Raw genomic sequence first — 21,712 nt, 5'->3', positions numbered from 1 at the left:
TTGTTGTTGTTATGCTGCAGAATTATATCGGGTCCAATAAGATGCTTCCCTGATGGTAGAAACCGAATATATAAGGTGCCTAAAACCTTTTTGGTTTAAAATGGAAGATTCTGCATGTATATATTATGTTCTGACCGTCTGGCTTTAAAAATGTTGTCAAGATGGGGAAAAAAGGTGAAGTGTGTGAATCCAATTATAGTGTACTTTAAATTGCTGCTGAAATCATCTGGGAAATCATTCTTGCAATAGCTGCTAGAAAAGCAGCTATTGCAAGCATAACAGGTGACACTGTGAGGAATAAACCATGTCATGAAGTGAGATAAGGCCTTCATAAACCCCCCTGCTGAACAAAGTATAACATGTAGGCTTCATAAAAGAAGTTTCTGAGCAATTAGATAAACAGTATATTTGACCAAGAGGCCAGTATTATTCTGGAATCACTATCTTCTATAGGTATTGCAAAATATATTTTTATCTCTTTATCTTAATCCATGTATCCTACTACAATTAGCTTTATAAAATATATTTTCACATCAGACATTTTGACATGAGCAGGAAAAGCACAGGTGTAATAATAACTGCATCCCATTTACATTAGCAGTCCAAGAGCCCTGCTGTTATACGTGTGTTCACTGGAATGATTTAATATTGTGCTGGAGATCTAATAGCTGGATATAGAAGCATAGCAGGTGAGGTAAAAAAAAAAAATTAAAAAAGAGTTTACTTGGTTTTTTAAAATAGAGGCTTGGCAACACACACAGGGTATGGGAGTTTGAAAAGGAAGCAGGAAGATGAAAATCAAAAATCACAGGTCAGGCACTGAAGCACAATAGCCAGTCTGTTATGTAGGAAAGAGTGGGCGCTGAAGGGCTGGTTTATATACTAAGTGACTAATTATGGGAAATGGGCAGCAGGTGTGCATGCAGGTGACTGTCAGCTGACCGCAGAGCAGCAGGAAGGCTTGTGGACGACTACAGGCCGGGCGGGGAATGACAAGGTTAGACAGGGCATGGATACTGTGAAGTGTGAACATATGAGCCTGCGACAGTGTGATTATTTGATTCAGCATATTACTTTACAAATATGCAGCGTGTAAGCCTTTTCCCATGCCAGTTTCCTGACATTTTCAAGGTCAGTTAGCAAAGCAGGACCCACATTTAGACTTTAACACCAGTGGATGTTGCTCAGAAAACCAGTTGACACCAGTAAGCCTGTTGGTCTGGTACCATGAGGCAGAGTAGTCATACTCTGCACAGATTGTAAAGCCCTTTGAGTCAAATTTGTGATTTTAAACTATATAAACAACAACGACTGCACTTGACATAATCCAGCCTTGCTCGCGGGTGACGATGATGATGATGATGATGATCAAGGACTGTGACTAATGATTATTTTCACTGGCAGTGAATCAGTTAATTTGTTTATATGAATATATATTTATAAAATCAGTGAAATGTCCACAGTTTCCAAAAAGATATTTAATTTACAATCACATTAAACTGAAAAACCAGTAAAACTACTGAAAGTAGGAAATGATTTGCATTTTTGCAGGATTAATGACTTAAAAACAACTTTTTATTATTCATCAGAATAGTTAATGTTTAATTTTCTGCTAATGATTAATTGTTTTATCGACTAATTGTTTCAGATGATAACAGTGATAATAATGCATACAGCCCCTCTTCTGTCATTAGGCACACAGTGACATCATAACAAAGAAAATCAAAACGTTTACGTTTAATGGTATTTTAATATGTCTGAGGTGTTGTGAGGTCATGGTCATTATAACGGAACGACACCCTCCCCCAGGCCTTCATCAGAAATATGAATCATCATTTACGCAGGCGCAACGATTTGTGTCTGGAGACAATTTCACAGAAATGATGAGAGTAACACCGGAACTCGATTGGTGTTACCTTCAAAATAAAGGCAAAAAAAAAAAATCCATAACCATATAAATCTCCATTTGCATCAAGCTGTCATATGATGCTTTGGTGTGTTTTATTTACTATAAGATCATCCTTGAATATAATATTATTGTTTTTACAGCAGTACATGTAATCACACACTGCCACTGCGTTTACATTTACTACAGCACTGTACCTTAGTCCAATTTTGATGCACTTAACTTGAATAATTTCATTTTCTGTTACTCTATACGTCCACTCCACTATATTCATCTGACAGATGTAGTTGATTTGTGTAGTTAAATCAGATTGAGGTTTTTAATATTAAGGTTTTGTAAGATTTTACCTTAAAAACATATGATATGCCAGAATCAGATCACTAACAGTAAGAGTAGTCTACTTTTGCTTTTGATACTGTAGGTGCATTTTGCTGATAATACATCTGTACTTTTACTTAAGTAGGATTTTAAATGTGGGACCTTTACTTACACCAAAAATGTGGTATTGGTGCTTACTGGTACTATTTCACCACTGTTCACGGCTTGTGCTTGCCATGGCGGATTTTAATGTGAAAATCTTTACCGGATGTGAAAACGTTTTCATTATAGCGCGCTGACACCAGTGAAGCAAGTCATTCAGAGAGAGTTTGAGGTGAGTACCAGGCACCGGTGAGTAAATAAGCCGTCATCTGTGAGTTGTTTTAAGCCTCGCAGGGATTTCGCTTTATGAAAACGCGTTTTCGCTTTGAACCGGCGTTTTTTTTTTTTCCGAAGGTCGTGAACTGGTCTTGGCTGTTGACTTATTTCCCTTGTGAGGAGAGGCGGCAGTGACAGCCACTATCACTGCCACACATGCATGAATGTATCCGCTGCTGCTGCTGCTGCTGGTGGTGGTGGTGGTGGTGGTCGACTACGGTTTGTTTCTCGGCTTGTTAACCAGGTAATACATATGAGGGGAAGGGGAAATGTGGTTAAAACCTCTGCCGGAGAAGTTTCTCATCCTAGCAAGCTACCGGGTGCTCCTCCTGACAGCAGCTGCAGTGGGAGGATGAGTTTCAGTGGATCCTTTTTTTTTTTTTTTTTTATGTCTTCAGTAACCAAACCAAGCATTCAACAAGGCAATGTTGGAGCCTTGGGTGGGGGGGTGTGGTCAGCTGAACTCATTCATCATTCATTCATCGCTCACCGCAATGAATGAGCAGCCTTGTATGTCTTTTGTTTCCCAGGTCAGAGGTTGACATGTGTACAAATGGGCCTGTATGAATATGAAGGGGATATAATTTATGCCTGTGTAAAGTGGGGACAGTGACAATAGGACTCGCAGTTCAGCAGAAGGTGAAAGCTGTGGTTAAAAAACTCATGTGTTCTGAAGTTTCTTCATGAGAGATGCCAGGGTTTTGTCTCATTTTAAGCTGTGCATGGAGCATGCCAGGCAGAAAATTAATTGGCAGCTATTTTGATGATCAATTAATCGTCATTTTTTAAAAAGAAACTGGCAAAATGCTGTGGCTGCAGTGACTATAATGTCAGCTGAATATTTTTGTCACCTCTGCCAGTGGTAATTTGTGATGTGCATTTTTTATTTTTTATTTTTTTCCCCTCAATTATCTGGCATTTTATAAACAAACGACTAATCAACAGATTAATTGGTAATGAAATGAATCCTCAGTTACAGCCCTGGGTATGTGTTGTGTCTTGGCAATAGGAGACACTAACGATGACTCATTTTATAATGTGTACACAAGACCAGGGGAGAAAATTGTGATGAAGTTGCATGGAGCTTTTTTTTTACCCCACAGGAGACATTTTGACACGGGTGTAACTAATTACACTTTTGATTGCTGCACAGGAGAAATTACTGGAGCGGAGCCATCGTTAATGTTAATAGTTTCACATGTGCTTTTCCTGCTCTATTATTCAAACAGCAAATCAATAGATGTGTAAAGTAGAAGACCGGCGGCAGACTTTTGACTGGATTTTGTGATGCAATCACTTTCCTGGGTTGGGGTTTCCAAAAAAACAAAGTCTGTGAACCACATCACAGTCTATCGTCAAACTTTGATTATTTGTGCCCATTTAAAACCCTCTCCGGGATTCCTGCAGTCTCCCAGTTCGGGAAACCACGGTCTTAGATCTGTTCATGTGGCGAATAGACGTCAGGACATGCCCTCAGGCAGGATGGAGGAAGGATGTGTCTCCTCTGCTGACTCACCACTGCCATCTCCATGTGCACTGCAGGTTATCTGAGGAGACATTTTACTGAGAAAAGCTGAGACACAGGATAAAGGAATTGTCTTTTTATAGAGAATATTAAAACTAAGCAAAACATCCCACCTTACCTTACAAAACCCGAGCAGTTCAATGACCCAGAATCTGCAACGTTTGTCTCGGTGAATCTGACCTGAAATGTGCTTTGAAATTCCTGAGCTGGTCAGCGTTCTTTTGTCGCACAGTCTGGTGCGGTGCTTAAACACATCAGATAGACCCATCTTATCTCTGTGATCACAGTCTTTGCTTTTATTTGTTTTCCTTCGCCTCGGTGGAATTTGTCAAACAGACTTATTGTTAACTGATTTGTGACAAGAGTGGTGTGTTTTGCTGGAGAGGGGGAAAAAAAATGTCAAAGCACAAACAGTTGAGCAGAGCGTCTCCACATTCCTGTAGTGAATTGCTTGGTCATGCAGAAGAGAAGGAAGGAAAAGAGGTAGATAGTGAGCTTTTTTTTTTGTTGTTTTTTTTATCGTGGCCTCTCGGTTCTTCATGTTTATTTTACCTTCCCTTTTGCAGATAAACAGACCCATTATTTTGTCTGTAAACACATCGAGCCTCATAATCCATCTTAACCTAAACACTATTATTTTAGGCCTGTTTATTATTAGTTAGAGATTGTGGAGTCACATCATTGTCTACAATTCAGTTTCCTTGCTTGGCTGTTGCTCTGCTCTAGCCTGCTAAGTTGCATTTAATTACCATTAAGCGCTTTGGCAGTACACCTTGGAACATGCATAGTTTGGGCTGCAGTCCTCTCACATTAAACCTCATTGAGCTGTCTGCAGTTTGGAGTCTCTTTGGAGCATCTAATTATACATCCAACTACGTAAGATGTAGTCAGGCATCGTTTCTGCAGTATTCCCACCTTCACTGTTGTCACCCATTCCCATGGGGGCATAAGGTTAAATTCTCATGCCTTTTCTCAGCCTTCACTTAGCAGAGGTTGTGTTGTCACACAAACGTAATCACATTATGTTGTTTCCCAGGAAATGGATAAATGGCAGATTTGTATTTGACTGTAGTATGAGATTTTAGTCCTTTGTTTGTGTTGTGGGGGCCCAGGGGATATTTTATGCCTGTCCCAGTCTCAGTCTCACGGGAGTAAATACAGTTATTACAAGTGCACCGGGTCTAAGCTTCACAATTACCACATTTCTGTGAGAACTCTGTTTCACCTTTTGTGCAGCCGGTGCAACCCGAGCAGCCCTGGACGCAGTTTTGAGCAGGAGTGCCACACCCTATCACTGCTGAAGGGGGATCTGACTGTCCAGTCAGTGGATGTTCCTGTTCTGTCCACTATGTGCTGTCGTGTTAATTATATACAGAAGGCCCTGGCCAAGTATTTAGATATTTATATTCCACTTTTATTACAGCTGCCTCAGTCTTTTTGGATAGATGTATAATTTGTTTGGGTGATGCACCATGACCTTGTAATTTCTCTGCATATGCTACAATTTTTTAGAATTACAGTCACAGAAGTAGTGTTCTGTTCAGTCTCAGTGTTAGTCAGGGATTTTATTTAATTGATGAATAAAACAAAATCCAATGTAATATAAGGATAGAAAAACAAACACAAATTATTTGTCAACATGTTGCCACAAACCACATCGATTTGGTTTTTAAAGACACAGATGTAATGAAGTTTGATATTTTACCGATGAATAATAAACAAGGATGCAACAAAAGAGGATCTGCCTTTTCATCTCCAGAAACTGAGTCTTGTTTTCACAAATTTGAAATATATGCACGTCACTGCATGAAACTGAGAACAAATAAAAATGAATATGTATGTCATACATGTCTTTATTATAAACTCTACGTTGTCAGAAATCTGTAGAAAATGGTAGATTTGCTTCTGTTTCAAAATGTGTATGAGCCTGCTACTCCATACTCCATACTCCTCTTCAAGGTATAAAAATGCTTGACTGGTGAGTGCTTTTTCTTTTCTGGAGGAGAGGACAATGGGCAGGCATTATGTAAGCTGCCAGGATTTAGCTGCCTCCTCAATCCCTCTTCACCCCAAAGACAGGTGCTGTCCTAGCCTTAAGCACAGCCGCCGCCGCCCGAGGCCTGTGACGGGACAAAGAGTGAGATAAAGATGGCCATACATTGTGCAAGTGCAAGTGCAGCTGTTAGCTGTGTGAGACTGGACCTGCTCCAGCAACTGTGTGCACATAACTTAGCACAGTCATGCTGAAGTGCTGGACTGAGTGAAGCTGGTGTGGCCACTGGGCTGTGAAGAGCAGAGCAGGGAGGCAGAGATGTGTGCACGTTGAAAGGCTCAGGACGTGGCTGGGTGACTTCTAAACTGCTGAGCTATTTCAGGCTAAAACACTCAGAGGCAAGAGAGGCACAGCTATCAACATACACCACCGCCAAATCCCCATAGAGATCCACAAACAGGACAGCTGTCAGAGGTATACAGCTACATTGAGGTCAGCCTTTGCATTGGCAGGCTGCACAGGAGGCTCGACTGGGTGAGAGCACAGGGTATGGTTCTGGTGAGTGTCTCTCAGTTTGAGTTTGAAGTTGGTCTGCACAGTTTTTACACCTTATGTCCACCTGTTCACATGATATTTTACGCTCTTTAAGGGAAACACTTGGTGCGCAGTCGCTGCATTTGAGTGTGCTTTGCTTTAAGTCTGGGAATATGGCCTTGTTTTAGACTTGAAGGGAGAGAAGAATAACAGGAAGCTGGAGGGAGAATTTCCAAGTTGTGTTAACGCTTTAGATAAAAGCTTGAAAAACTGAAGGCGGGAAGTTATTGTGTAAAAACATCTTGTTAAATGTTATTTTTATCTTTTTTTATTTGTCTCAGAAGAGAAACATGTTTTGAGATGTACACGAGGTGGTTTGGATGAAGAACATATTACTTTATTTCACCACATTTAGCCAAGGAAATTCAGCCAAAACCTTCAAACTGGTTCAACAGTGTAATTTGAAATATCTCACAGCAGCAAGAATGAAGACAATGTGTCTATTCTGTGCAGGTTAAGCGTTGTGAAATGAGCGTGTCATCTGTTGGTCACAGTCAGGGAAAAGTTGCACACATGAAGTCACACCTCTTTAGTTGACCATGGTGGATAATGCTATTATCAGCACACTGCTGGGATTGAGGAAAGCCCCAAGACTTTGAAATCATGGACTTCAATTTTAGCTGCTTGTGGCTTTTGACTGTGGTTCTTTTCCCCGCAAGACATGCATGTGACTCCACAGTGAGCCCTCATCCCTGAGGACAAACAATTATATCTCACACACATGCACACACAATTCGGGCTCCTCCGGGGGTTGGGTGTTTCTTTAGCCCTAAGGCTCATGTAAGCTGATGTGGAATGCGGCGCTCGATTATTTGGCGAACGGGTAAGCAACTTGTTTAGATCACAGGACTGTTCTTTGTTCGCTGCAAAACACAATTAATCTGGCGGCTTTTATGACTTTAGGTGGGATTAATTGTGTAATAGCGTTGATAACTCCATGACATGACAAGGTTTTTTTTTTTTTTTTTCCATTGCCAAATACACTAAGAACCTGTGGCATGCCAGTGTGTATTTTGTCCTAAATTTACCCCAAAACCATTATTTTACCAGAACGAGAAGATAATCCAGGTAAAGTGCAACAAAAATGTTTAAACCTGAAATACTTAGGGAGGCTGTGTGGGCATTTCAGCATCCACAAATATATCAAAAGTCATTACAAGTTAATAATTAAAGACATATTAGGCAACATGCTATTGCTTTCCTGCTCATTTCATTAACAGAGCAGACATATTAACAAATGAATAAACATCCTGTGCAGATGTATAAACAAAAACATTCAGATCCAAATGTTGATGTATTTTGAGATGTATGCAACCCCACTATCCGCTGGCATTGCTTTTACAGAACATCAATTTCTTATTCATCATATTAAAGATGCTCAGAAGCTTCCTGGCAAAGTTACAACAAGTTACAGCCCTTCATGAGAAGTTAAGTTGCCCAACGTTCTAAAGAAAAAGCAAGCGCACAATGACTCACTCCCCTGTCCTGCAGTCTGTTTTATTTGAAATGAGAGATGTCATTCATTTTCTTGCATGTGGTGGTAAACAAGTCTTTTGTGACACTCCCTTTCATGTTGCCCTTGAACGTTAAAATCCTCCTCTTTACCAGGTGGTCACGTATGGTCTGTGTCACAACAGGAATTTAAGTCACAGTTGTAGGCTGTAACAGACCTTTTCGGAATAGATACAGTATTTCAGCATGGGAAACAGTGTGTGTAATCCTCATGTGATTAAAGGACCATACAACATTTCTGCATGTTTTAATAGTTTCCAAAGCACCTGTTTAAAAAATAATAGCAGTGTGGCTCTAGGGATGGCAACACCAGTGTGTTGACCATTAGACCTGTCAGTCCACCGCTTTGGTCAAGACTGCAACATCTTAACATCTTACTAAACAGATTGGCACAGACTGTGGTGCCGACATTCATGGTCCCCAGTAGAAAGAATCCTAATGATCAACATGATGCTCAGATTTGTAGTTTTAAATGAAATGTGTCAACATCTATTTAATGGGTTGCCATGGAATTTTGTCCAGACGTTCATGCCCCCCACAGGATGAATTTTTAGTTTATGACCAAATACCTGCAAAACTAATGACATTCATATCTGCCTCAGTTGTTCTTTGTGTTTTGTGCTGAATTAAGATGGTGAACATGGTAAAAGTTGTACTAAATATCAGCATGGTAGTCATAACATTGAGAGCATTTAAACCAGCGTCCTACACAGCTACTAGCATGTAAGAGTCATACTCTTGTAGTAGATGGACTAAATCACTGGTTTTCCCAGGACCCTCACAAGGGGCTGCATGATAAATCTAACTAGTTGTTATGATTAAATGAGTCACTGAGGAGGAAAGCAGAAAAACACTACATGAAATCTTTTCTTCTAACCTGCCTCTAAGTCTTGCTTCTTTTTGCATAATTGTGGATAATTATTAAAAAATCACAAGTCACAACTGGTAGAAATGTGTAACCAGTGATGATGAGTAGCAAGCAGACAGTGATTTCTTAAAAGGTGGTCAGAAACCAAAAAGGCTGGGGACCACTGGTCTAAGACATGCAACGCCACAGTGAAGGTTGTTAGAGACAGATATTGATCACTGGGGTTGAATTTCCACCTTAAGCTTAAGGTCATTTGTGTGTGTGTGTGTGTGTGTGTGTGTGTGTGTGTGAGAGACAGACTCAGATTTGTGTGTCTGAGCAGCAGCCTCTGACTCAGTGTTGAATGGGTCCTGGAGTCACATGGCTACTTGTCAGCAGACTGGAGGAGGAAACATAATCCTGAGGAGGAAGGCTGCTGTTATCAGTTGGTGCACGCTGGTCTGAGAGAGCAGTCAGCTCTGCGAGAGGCTGGACAGCTCATGATCGCTCGGCACGCACGCTCCACATCTCTAACTCTCGTTTCTTTTGTCTCCCTATCTCTCTCTTTTCTCCCTCTGTTTGTTTTTGCCCTGCACTCTGACCAGCCCCGGGTGCCTCTTCACAGCAGAGTTCAGAATTGCACTACAATGTCTGCGGTGGCTTCTCTGCAGTAAGCACACAAAGGTAAGGTACTGCGCCTCTTTTGTATTTCTTGACCAGTTGTCATGTTTTCATAATATTCTGTTTGTCACTTTTGCACTGCTTCCTGTTTTTCTATTTAATTTGTTGTCTATTTAATTAATTGTTTATGTGGGTTAGTCCTTAATTAGGTGACCAGGACCGTTGTTTGCCAGGTCAAGTCTAATCAAACTTAACAAGATTGTTCCTGTCGGTGTCACACTTTCTTAATATCCAGTTGACTTGAAGGAGTGGAGCTGAGTCAGACTTGCACCATGATGATCTGTAGCCATAGGATCATGATGATCTACAGCTTTGGACAGCCATAAACAGATCCTGCTCAGCTCCACACGTTACACAGCAGAAAAACTTTTCAAACACTTGCGTGTTAGTAGGACAAACATGGTTTCCACTGTTAAAAATCCCAAATTAGAGCCTTTAAAGGCGATGACTCTCTCAGTGCTGTGGTTGATTCAGAATTGACCATTTATAGCTGCATCAACACACAGACCTAATTTTCCTTCAGCTCTTACATGTGTCATCAACAGCCGATGACAGTGTTAACTCTGTGAAGCAGAATGTTACATTAGGTTATTGCATTAGATAAAAGGGCCACAAATTATCTCCACGTCACTTAGGACTATCACAACTACGCAATCAGTTTTGTTTCTTTTTCAAAAATGCATTGTCTGCTAAACAGAAGCAAATGAACCACTCACTGGCTCAGCTTTAAACCCAGTTCTCTAATGAAACCTTAAGCTAACCTCTCTGTCATTGTCCTGCTTTTATAAGTACAGGCCAGTCGTCTGGTTGAGGTTTGGACATTGTGATCACGTTTCTATTTCTGGAGAGGCATTTTTATTGTCTGTTTGTATGTTTTATTGAACTGTTCTTTAATTACGCCTTTCTGATAGCATTTGTAGATGAGCGTGCAGTCTGTGGTCGCCACTCACGTGCCAAGCTGCCGTCTGAAGCCGAGGCGTCCTGGTAGATCGCTGGTTTTAGACGTATGTGGGCTTGTGTCGTGAGTTCGAGTCAGGCTTGTAACCTCTGCTCAGTCGTCTGGCTGTCTCACTCCTTTCCCTTAATATCATTACGAGGAGGAATTTTTAACCTTTTGTGTGTCTTTAATCCAAAAGGTCACCTGAGAGGAAGGGAAAAGATGACTGAGAAAAGAACCTTTCTGACATACAGGTCTTACCTTAGGTTCAGGGGGGATTTTGTGCTAACTCATCACCTCTCAAAGCTCCTAATGCAGAGCTCTCCTCAAACTGTGGAAAAAAAAAACACTGATGAAAATGCCAGGCTAGTTTCTGTCCCCCTTTTCTCCTTCAAGTGACTACAATGTGCCTTACATGCTTAATAAAAGGAGGAATTTTCTCCTCTCAGGAAGTAACCAGGGCATTTTTGTCAATACTGGAAATTTACAGCATACCAAAGAGATTGTCAGGTATATTTTCCTCCATGGGGCAGATGAGTCAGCACCGAGGGCAGATCTCAATAATGAAAGGCAGCCCTCTGCTTTAATCTATCACCCACCTGCAAAGATATGACACAAATGTCAACATTTTGGTGACTCCGTTTAAATTAAATAGGTTTATCTAGACTTAATATGATCAGCCTGTAGATACCAGCAAAGGAAATGTTAGTTCCTCAGAATCACTGCAATGTTACTTGAGAGGCTATAAACAGGAGGTTGCACACTATCAGCTGTCAAGTCAGTCAAATAGGAAATATCATGGATTTTGACCTATAAACACAGTCTCCTTATTTCATACTTTAAGAGAGTTGATTTGTTCGTACTTGTATAATAAATGTGACTGATGCATTTATTAATACATTAGATCTCATTTGTGCTTCAAACCAAAATAGTGCTGTAGTTGGTATTTACTTGCTGTAGATGACAGTTTTTGGTATAAGGTAGCATCTTCACACACTTTTCCTGATTGTGTACTGTGTTCTTAGTGTCTTCTCTTTCTGTAGGGGGCACAGATGAAGATGATAGCTTGTTATGCTGTGACAAATTGAGTTACAGGGGCATCATAGGTTAATAATAGATTTTGGATTAACCCAAATTAGCTCTGGAACATAGGTCCAGGTCCATGCATGGGCATAGTTTTTCCAAGGTCTTTCAGAGGTCTGACATTATAGATAGTAGAAAGACTCCCCTGTGTCCTGTGTCCAGCTTACAGCTCCTGCTGACCAGCATCAGTCTGTAGAAGTTACTTCCTGTTTTCAGACGTACTTCCTCCCAGAAGGATAGTTTTCCCAAAGTGTGTGCACATTAGAGGCTGTGGCTAAATCTAGTATGGAAAAGTTTTGAAGTCTGGGAAAATAAATTCCACACTTCCACTGGTTTTCTTGTAGGAACAGATTGTGAGGCGCTGGACTTCTGGATGACTCTGGAAAGACATGATTAACTTCTTCCAGGATAAATACAGAGCATCTTGTCCTCACTTCCTCTTGCAGCGTCAGCACTCATTCGTGTCCTTTTGGGCACTTCGGTTATTACACAAGAACAACCAGTTCCTCTTTATTCAGTCCTTTGACACACTGATTGTACCTGACTTCAGACAAAACACCACAATGGTGGACCATAGTTTGAAATCTACCTGCCTACGAATCCAATTGCAGTTGGTGGTATTGTTTTCTTCTTCTGATCATTATTGTTATCCTAACGGTATTATTACAGACATGCCCTGAGGTAGATAAGCTGGTTCCCATGGTTTTCGCCCAGGATCCCAGGGCTCTGTAACTTTATCCCTGTGTAGCCAGCCCTGCCTCTTCCACAATGGTGGTGTCTAGGTTTACTGAGAAAGCAATCTTCAAGCTAACGCCAGCAGACTCCTTTATCGACATTACTGCACGGATTGCAATGTCCCAAACCAGTTAAAGTTGTTATGTAGCAGTGGAACAGCTGATGGTATGTCATAAACATCTGGTGCAGTGTCAAGCAGTTTGGCAGAGAAAAGCAGAGCATTGCCTAAATGGTGTGTAGTCTGCTCTCAGTTTCAGGTCCCTTTGGTAGGTAATGTCTTTGTTTAATCCAAGTCTGAATACAAGTTCATTCTGTCCATCTCCTACATACCTCTGCATCTCTTGTCATTGATTGTACTTCAATGAAACATTCGTAAAAATCCCTCGCTGTCAACAAGGTCATTGATATGATTGTGCTCAGGCTTATCTCTTCTTTGATAGCTGCTGTCAGAAAGCCAAAGAGCCTTTGGCAGAGCTTGATTTCTTACTGTGACTCTGAGAAGTGAACCAAAAGAGGGCCCTCCTCTGCTTTTAGACCAAAGGACAACCATTGTTCCGTTTGCGATGTTGCTAGTGAGACACTTTGAATAACATTTCAGGGCAGTTTTTCAGTGCTACGTATCAAATAAACTGTAATAAGATAGGTTCTGGTGTTTGCTTCAATTAGGATAAATAAGTTTAGCAATACATCCTCTGTCATTTGGACTTTACCAATTTATATGCTTGTACTAATTCATGCAGATAGTGACTGATCGTTGCAGCCTAACATTGAAGCTCAATTCAATTAAGTTATTTTTATCATCAATTAATTGGATAGTTAGTTTTTAGACACTTAATTTTCTTTTAAATATGTAAAATGTATAGACAATATAATTGATTATGAAAATAGTACAACTTCCAGACAGCATATTCCTTCTGTACGTCACGGTCCTCTTGTAGTACATCTTCATTAACATTTTATACTGTCTTTGGTGGATTCCTGTGGTTATACATCGTTTAATGGAGAGTTTAGCTGAGGCACGTGCCACCGCTTATCAAAGGGTCCTCTGCATAGTAGCACTGTGTTATCTGGCTCTTATCTCACTAATGGTTAATGACCTTGAATGCGGTGAGCAAGTGCCACAGGGCTTCAAATCACGAACCATACAAAAGATGGACTGTCACTGTTTATAAAGCCTTTCGGTATCTACCTCTTCTGACATTGTTGTCATTATGCCTCAAGTATAATGTGATTGTCTCCAGTTTTTCCACCACATCGCAAATTCAAAGGACCCAAAGGTCCTTGAGGCTTCCAGGAAACTCTGAAACCTGATTAGTCCTCAGTTAGACCACACATCGCAGTACAGACAGTGTTCGAACAGCGAGGCATGTTCCTTTGTGGTTCATATTTTGTTGGCTTCAGCACACTGGCTCTGAAATGCAAGAATGACTTTGAGGAAGTGCTGACCCATGACTTTAATTGTAAGATGTATATCCACGTGAGATGAACTGTGTAGGAATCGACAAATTACCCGCAAAATGAATGACATTCCCATCAACCTCAGCTGTTCCTTGTGTTTAGTGCTAATTAGCAAATGTTAGCATTTAGCTGAAAGCAGAGCTGCTAGCATGGCTAAAAAGTCATAGTCTTGTTATAGATATAGGGCATAAATGAATTAGGCAATGTAACATAGTTGTAAACAAAACAAATGATAAATATAGTCTTCATATTATATATATGGTTTTATATCCTTTACAGTCAATGACAGTCTAATGCAATTAACCCAATGACCTTGGCACACTTGGTCTATTTCCAGGTGATGCTCTGCCAGACCTGGACTGCAGCCATCTTTTCTTCTTACTTGTTTCGGCAGGTTTTTGACTTCAGTCTAACTTTCACGTGATCAGTTGAACTGTGGTCATGTGACTGACAAACTGACCCACTCATTCATTGCCTTACTTGTATGTTTATATTATAATACTCGTGCTGCAAAGCCATGAAGGATATTGTGTAATAGACAGTTCACCAAATATAAATGTGGACATCCTTTAAGCTGAAAATAAGTACTAAAACCTCACAGACATCAGAATTTGTATCACCACCCTTTTACTTTGTGGCTGCACTTCATATTCAGAGGTCACTTGCCCGCAGCTATTTCATTCTTGTTTGCCTCAGGTTATAAATCTCCAGTTTCATGTGAACTAACTCCTGGATCTGTGTCTGTCTCCAGGTTATGCTGCCCAAAAGCTGTCTGAGTCCCAGTGAGAAAGAGAAGGGCTAAAGCCGCACTGATCCAAACCAGCTTTCCAGATCCTCTCCAGCAGCGACTCCACTGCGGAGCCATGAGCAACCCCAGCGCTCCCAACCAGGTTACAGATGCCGTGGCAGCGGTTATTCACAGTGTAAGTCCACACGACCGCACACAGAGAGGCCTCAGTCTGTCCGGCCAGGTCAGGCCCCAGCATCGTTAGTATGATAAAATGCATGACGCAGAGTTGGTGACCCTGGTGATGAACCAGGTTAAATGCTGTTCAGGAGGAGATGACGCTCTCCATCAACAGATTGCGGTCTTGTATGTCTGAGACTGTAGCTATTCCGCTCCAAGCTTTCACTTACTTCAGTTCACATTCGCCCACATTTGTGCTGCATCAGCTTTCTCTGTCCTCTCTGGCATTGGAGTGTGTATTTTGGATGTGCCATTCCCTCCAGAGCTATGTGTGTACAAATGAAGTCACATCTCAGAGCCAATTCCCTGCCTATTTACTTCTGACTGCAAAAATAAAAATTTTCAGAATAGTTCAAAAACACTTGAGATCTGCTCAGAAAGCTGCTCCTGCTCAAATCCCCTTTTCATTAGAGCGCCGGAGAATGTCAACGGCTCCACAACTGAAGCACTTTCCTTCGTCTTTTCTTTATTCTTTATAATTTCTTTTTTCGGTGGGTTGCCAGTGTTGGAAACGCTAAAATAATACTGGCACATGATAATAAAAACTGTAATTGCATGGCTGCTGGTGGGATTGATGTGATAAACAGGACTGGCAAAGCCGGGAGGGCAGCTGGGCAGCAGCCAAAGAAAGCTGCATTCCTCGACTCAAGAGCTTCTGAACGAGTTCATCTCAGGATCATTAAGATGCTGAAGCAGAAAATATCACAAGCTTAAAGGAAAAATCCAAACATGAATACTTTCATATTGCTAGATATAATCAGTGAATGAATTCCGGGAATTATTATGCTTGATTTTATCCCAGGAATTACAAGGATTGTGTCTTTTTTTTCTGATTTCCCCCCACCTTTCTCAACCCTTCCCGTGTTCTTTTACTTGAGTTAAGGATTTCCTACCTTCCCCAGAATGGCTTTCAACAATCTGTGTTGATGATAGTTGACTGTTGTGTGGGCTGAATGTGTAGGTGTGTGGAAATAGTGATGTTTGTAGCAAAGCGGGAGCAACAGAAAAGAGATTTTCCACTCAGTAACAAGTGATAGAGGCTATTTGCAGAGACCTCTCATGAGGTTCATCTTTTACTGTACTGTTGAGAGATAAAGTGAGGGTACATGTTCTTATTCAGATAGTCCTGTTCATGGTGTTTAGTTTTCAGCACCAGTGTTGTTCTGTTCTTCACTGTGAAACCAAACTAGGAAATGCCTGCTTTCCCTTAGCTTTGCATTTTTGTCAGCCTTCAGTCAGCTGCTTCCTTTTCCACTGTCGTCCAACTGTGTGAGCTCCCTGGCAACCCCCTGCACATACAGTACCTACGTGAAATCTGGATGGGGCTTCCTCGCTGGACGTAAACAACACAAGTGCTGTCCAAGCTTGAAATCTAATCCCAGCAGTTAAGGCAGAGAATGCAGAGTATTTAGGAGGTGGAAGTGGATCCATGACACATAACTACTCATCCATGAAAGATGTGCAGGAAGGCAGAGAGGCCACCGATTGAACTATTTCTAATGTTTTGTTTTATCCTTTTTTAAATACTAAAAAACAGCTTCTTGTTACATTTCTCAAAAATATTAATGCATGATGCTGTTTATTACCCTTTATTTCTTCTTATTTTCATCTTAAAACACACAGACATCATAAATGGGGGGGAGGACATCTCAACAATAACAATACCCAACCACATTTCACTCCCTAATGCACTGACACACCTAAGCTGGAAAGTAAAAAAATGAAAATAAATAAATAAATAAACAGATTAAGATATACAAATCTTTGATAGTGTGATGTCATGACACAAGTAAGCACACATTGTTGACTTAATGTATAATGGTATGTACAGTCAGTCAGTTACTTTTTGATCACAACAAAACAAGCTTGTTACGCCAAGATTTTTATACCCGTGAGAAATCAAAACAATAAACAACCATATAAAATGAGAGGAATAAAATGCTAAACACTATTAATATGATATATAAACTGGCCTGACTTTATAGCTAAAACAACAAAGGCATCTGATTTAGTATCAAGTTGTATATGTTGCAAATTTAAACAAGATAAAAATAGTGTTGGCTGCCAAAGACATGCTGTTCAGAATCAGTGTGTCTTTATTGCTAATTATAACCAGACAGACAGTTCAGAGATATAGGATAGTGGAATAGAATATGACTCTATTATAATAAGACCTGCCAGCAGCAGGTAGCCTGGTGATCAAGAAGCTCAGTAAAGATAAAAATGTTTGCTGTATGACAGTGCCTCAGCATTTATTGGCTGCTCTTTTGCCTCCAACTCGACCAAGTTAATTATTATCTCCTCAACAATGAGTGTGTTTGTGTGTACGTGGTCAGGGAGAGTTCAGCTAATCCTGTGTAGATTTTTAAGGGCTAACATTGTGAAACTGAGGAACGTCTTCTTCCTACACCGGAGAGCTGCCCTGGTCATGTGACAGGGGCTAAGTGAAACTGGGAAACAGGTTCCATAAAAGTGGTCAGCGGTTTTAACTTTTACTTTTGACTCTGGGAAATCAAATACAGTGTAGCTATCTTGTTGTATTTTAGGCTGCAGCACTACTCCAGTGTGTAATTTGATGGACTATCTGTATGCATTCAAGGTGAGTTTGTTCAGTTCCAGCATCGAGGACTCAGCGTAACATGTGAGTCCAAAGCATGGTTTGCTGTCTGTTAGTGCGCGTGACATTTAGTCTTGCTCTTATCACCCCCAGTCAGTCATTACACATTTCTAAGCCTAAACATAGGCCGACGTTTCTTCTTTAGGTGAATTTAACCTCAGCAGGAACTCTCTAGCTGGTTAATGTTCAGTCTAGTTCTTGGATTTTTGAAATGCACGTCTACTTCGTCAGCAGTTCAATGACTTTTCTCAGGTATTAGAAATCCAAGGTAATAATTACTACCAAATGTTATCTTAATGTGTCACTAGTTACAGATAGTCACCCCCTAATGTCGACAGATGGATTACGAAAGATTTTTTGACAGAGAAGCACTGAACACTTCAACTTGTGGTAGCCATTTTTTCCTTTTTAACCTTAACCCTCCTGTTATGTTCATTTGTCAGGAACAGCAATGGTGTTCCCGGGTCAATTTGACCCAGTGCATGTTTAATTATCCAAAAGATGTCCGAAACCAAAAAACTCCTAACAAGCACTGTGAATATTTCATTACTAACTCCATTACTAACTATTCTATCAATATTTAGTGCAATGGTGTTCCTTACCTCTAACAGGTAATGGTTCAATTAGGATAATTCACTCGTTTTTCATAAAAAAAAAATACATGTTCAAACATTTTTTTAAATGTTTCACCACTTTATTGCTTTTGAAAGACCAACATATGAAACACAATAGTTTTACATAACATTGAAACATAAAATTTAATTTTTGATATAAAGGGGGTGGTTGCAAATATGTGAGATGAACCATTTTCATATTATATGTTGATTACACTAATTAAGGCAAGCAGAAGAAGTTTCATACTGAAAAAATACTTTTAACTATTTTTCCTAGATCTTCAAACTTTAAAACGGGTCAATTTGACCCGGAACATAACAGTAGGGTTAAGAAACATTGATTTTTTTTTTTTTTTTTTTTTGGACAGATTAAACAAACTAAAACTAAAACTATTGACAACATGTTTTTAATTCTGGTTAATCTCATATTCTCCACCCCCAGGTTGGGACCTACTGATCCTAACCATGTCGTGTACCCAAAATATGTTGTCATCGTGGATCCATCCATATTTAGTGCAAGTATATTAGTGACTTTCTGTGAGACATTTGTTGTCTGGAAATGAACTGTCAGACCTGAGAAGGAGGATCAGTACACCACAGTTTACACCGTTATCATTACGTGGTATAACTTTCCTAACCTTATATACATCCTGTAACGTACATCTTGCCGCCTCTGCAGAAACCGTCTTATGCAATAGACTCATAAATTATGAGCTGGACATCTTCCACTTAGATAAAGCTAAGAACTGAAAACACTATCTCAGGTAAATCTGTTCTTGTCTGGCTACTAGAAATACTGTTTGCACAACATGAAATGATAAAGCTAAAAGCTCAGTTTCCAATGCATGTATAATCAAAGGGTTTATCCAGACAGCAATCAAAAACAGTCAATTGGAGACATGTTTTTCCAGTCTGAGACTGATTGGAGGATTACATGGTTAAATTGACATGCGGATTTATATTTGATTTTATTTTTAGCAGATCAGAGTGGAAAACAGGCCTTTTAAATTATGATGTAATAGGAAGGTTGTGAAAATCACTGCTTGCACAATCCAAAATGCACAGTTGGCAGACGACAGAACTGGGTTACAACTCCCTTGCTTATAGTCATAATCAGAAATCCAGAGCATATTGTGCACTTGGATCTCCTTGCAGACTCGTTAAGATATACGGGAATGCAGTGACTCATGAGCCACACAGGGCAACATGGTCACTACAGCATTCCCAGCCTATCTCACCCTTTCCCCTCCAATGCTGACTGTGTGAGATTTGAGCCTACCTCTCGACACAGATAATCTCCTGCAGCCTCCACACGCTGTCGAGTGTCCGGCCCATGAAACAAGACGGCCAGCGACCATGCAAGTATGAACCACGTTGCTTCACAAGATTAGCTCTTGTCATAGCTAATAAATCTCATTCATCAGCTGCTTAAATAAAGTGAAGCTAGAAAAGTAGAACATTATATTATCCTTTTCTCCAGTCTTTTGTGGCTGTGTTCCTTTTGACTTGGGTTAAAATTTCAAATGCATGGTGGTAAACTAATCTAAGCCATGCTAACCATAGAGCTGTTGGGATGCCAGTGCTTCTGTCAGTCCACTTTAGTCCTGACTGAAATATTTCAGCTACTGGATAGATTGCCAAGGCATTTGTGGTCTCCAGAGGACTGACTAAAGGCTCTTAGTCTTGTTCACTGACATTTCTTTAACTCTCACTTGGCATTAATTAAAATACACTTAAGCCAATGGGAAACACCAGTACATTCCTTTTATTGATTTCCTGCACAATCTTTTGTGTCCAGTAATATTTCTGCTGATTTGCATAGGTCATAAGTAATTAAAATTTCAAATGCATGGTGGGAAATTGTTTTTTTTTAATCTTTTGCATATATTAGATAAATGTGATGAATTAGTTTCTTCTCTATAATTCTCGTAAGTGCACATAAATTCAAATTGTGGTTAACCAGCAGAAGTGTATTGATTGTCATTAGTGGAACTGTTCTCAGACATTATTAGGATGCTATGCTGTGTTGGAAAGCTCCCAACATGCCTGCAGTAATTCACCACAGATTGAATTTGTCTGATGGAAGATTTTTGAAATCCTTCATAAAAACTTCCACACACAGCTGATTTATTTGAGTTAGTGGTTTTGTTCAAGTGTCATTTCATCAACCTCAGATATTTGGTTTTAATCACATTTCACTCCAGCCTGTTACTTAACATGTCTTTGGTCAATATTAGCCATGAAAACTGCAGCCTTTGAAAAGTGTGAGATGTTTAGTTCCTTTGCACTTACACTGCCCTTGAAGGCGCATTGACTAAAAGCACCTCAGTCAATATTTAGGCTTCATGTGGCAAAGTTAACATGTGGAGATGAATGTCAATGTGAGGTTTTGTTCCTGGCTGTTCAAACACGGTTTGTCCTTTCAGCCGGTGTTTGTCCTCAAAGCGAGAATGACAGTCTTGTTTATTCTGCCCTGGCACAATGAGCAGAGCGGTGAAGGTGGCAGGTTGGCCGATAGGGCTCTGATTAAGGTATCACGAGGCTTTGATAAGCAGGGGGAGAGGTATATCTCCTGCCTGCAGTTCTTAATAGAGGTGTTGAGGATCAGCGCTCCAGTGTTGTCATGGTGGAGGGCTCTGCCGCTTGTCATCAAAAAAAACCAAAAACCCACAGACTGTGATTAAGCTCACATTGCCATGAGCGAGGTAAGTCTCCGAAACTCCTGACTGAAGTCAGAAAATATTACTCATAATATTCATTGTCTGGTCAGTCGTGTTGTTTTTACTCGGCTCTCCTCGGCTTGTTTTTGCACATGGTTTTGGTTGTGGAAAATTCTCTCACCTCCTTGAGGATCCCTCACACGTCTCTCCCACCTCTAGGGATTCACTGTGAAACCATGATATGAATGAGAGCTCTGTAAAAATAAACGCCTGGATTGTGTAGCAGCGCTCCAAGGATTTCAGTCATCTGGTGAGGGTACGTGCAGTATTGAGATAGTGATGCGGGGTAATACCTAATTACAGACATTTTCAAGGTTTTGATTAAACTCAAAGTTTGGAGTTTAAAAGAGTCACATTTTCAATTTAGGCCCTTTTTATAGTTTGGAAGTCCATTTAAAGAAATCTGCTTTAAGTGTCGGTGTAACCTCTCCTGTGAAGTGCTGAAATGTCTTTGGTGTTTGCTCTGAAGGTCACTGAGGTAAATTTAGTGCGAGTCTCTTGTTGATGTGTCAGTAAAAAATGACCTTGAGGAATTGAGCCTTGGGTTGAACTGGCTTCCATTTACTCATAAGTCTGTTGGTTTGCAACCCAGCGCAGGGCTGTCTGCCTCTGTCACCTGTGTGTGGCATGTAAAAACAGGTCTGAGTAAAAGACTGCACGGTTGTGTGGTTCATGGGAATCATTTTTTCACACTTTGTGTGGACGAGCCTTAATTCTGGACCATCTGTTGAGCCTTAAGTATCATGGCTCCACGATGAACCAGCTCATGTTTTCTTGTCTTGATGGATTTGATGAGCTTAATGTGTTAAAAGTGGAACATACAGGCC

The 21,712-nt window shown here is 40.4% G+C and overlaps 1 protein-coding gene across 6 annotated transcripts in view; it reads left to right on the top strand.

The window, feature by feature from the left end:
* Positions 1 to 2,536: 2,536 nt before the first annotated feature.
* Positions 2,537 to 21,712, top strand: part of slc4a2b (solute carrier family 4 member 2b) — a 36,366-nt gene continuing 17,190 nt past the window's right edge. The window contains exons 1-3 of one of the 6 annotated variants that reach the window (XM_071484867.1): positions 2,537 to 2,558; positions 9,679 to 9,757; positions 14,719 to 14,890. In XM_071484867.1, coding sequence (XP_071340968.1) covers positions 14,831 to 14,890 — 60 coding nt within the window. In that variant the 5' untranslated portion in view covers positions 2,537 to 2,558; positions 9,679 to 9,757; positions 14,719 to 14,830. Of the gene's footprint in view, positions 2,559 to 2,703; positions 2,847 to 9,616; positions 9,758 to 14,718; positions 14,891 to 17,382; positions 17,534 to 19,506; positions 19,528 to 20,846; positions 20,871 to 21,712 lie in introns of those variants that run through there. The other 5 variants (XM_071484866.1, XM_071484868.1, XM_071484869.1 and 2 more) reach the window with 5 other exon arrangements.

Source organism: Trachinotus anak, unplaced genomic scaffold, assembly GCF_046630095.1.
Source record: "Trachinotus anak isolate AG129_WGS33_773 ecotype Australia unplaced genomic scaffold, CSIRO_AGI_Tana_v1 ptg000009l, whole genome shotgun sequence".
NCBI classification, from domain to species: Eukaryota; Metazoa; Chordata; class Actinopteri; order Carangiformes; family Carangidae; genus Trachinotus; species Trachinotus anak.
Note: the sequence above shows the minus strand (reverse complement) of the source record. Positions and strands in the feature narration are given on the sequence as shown.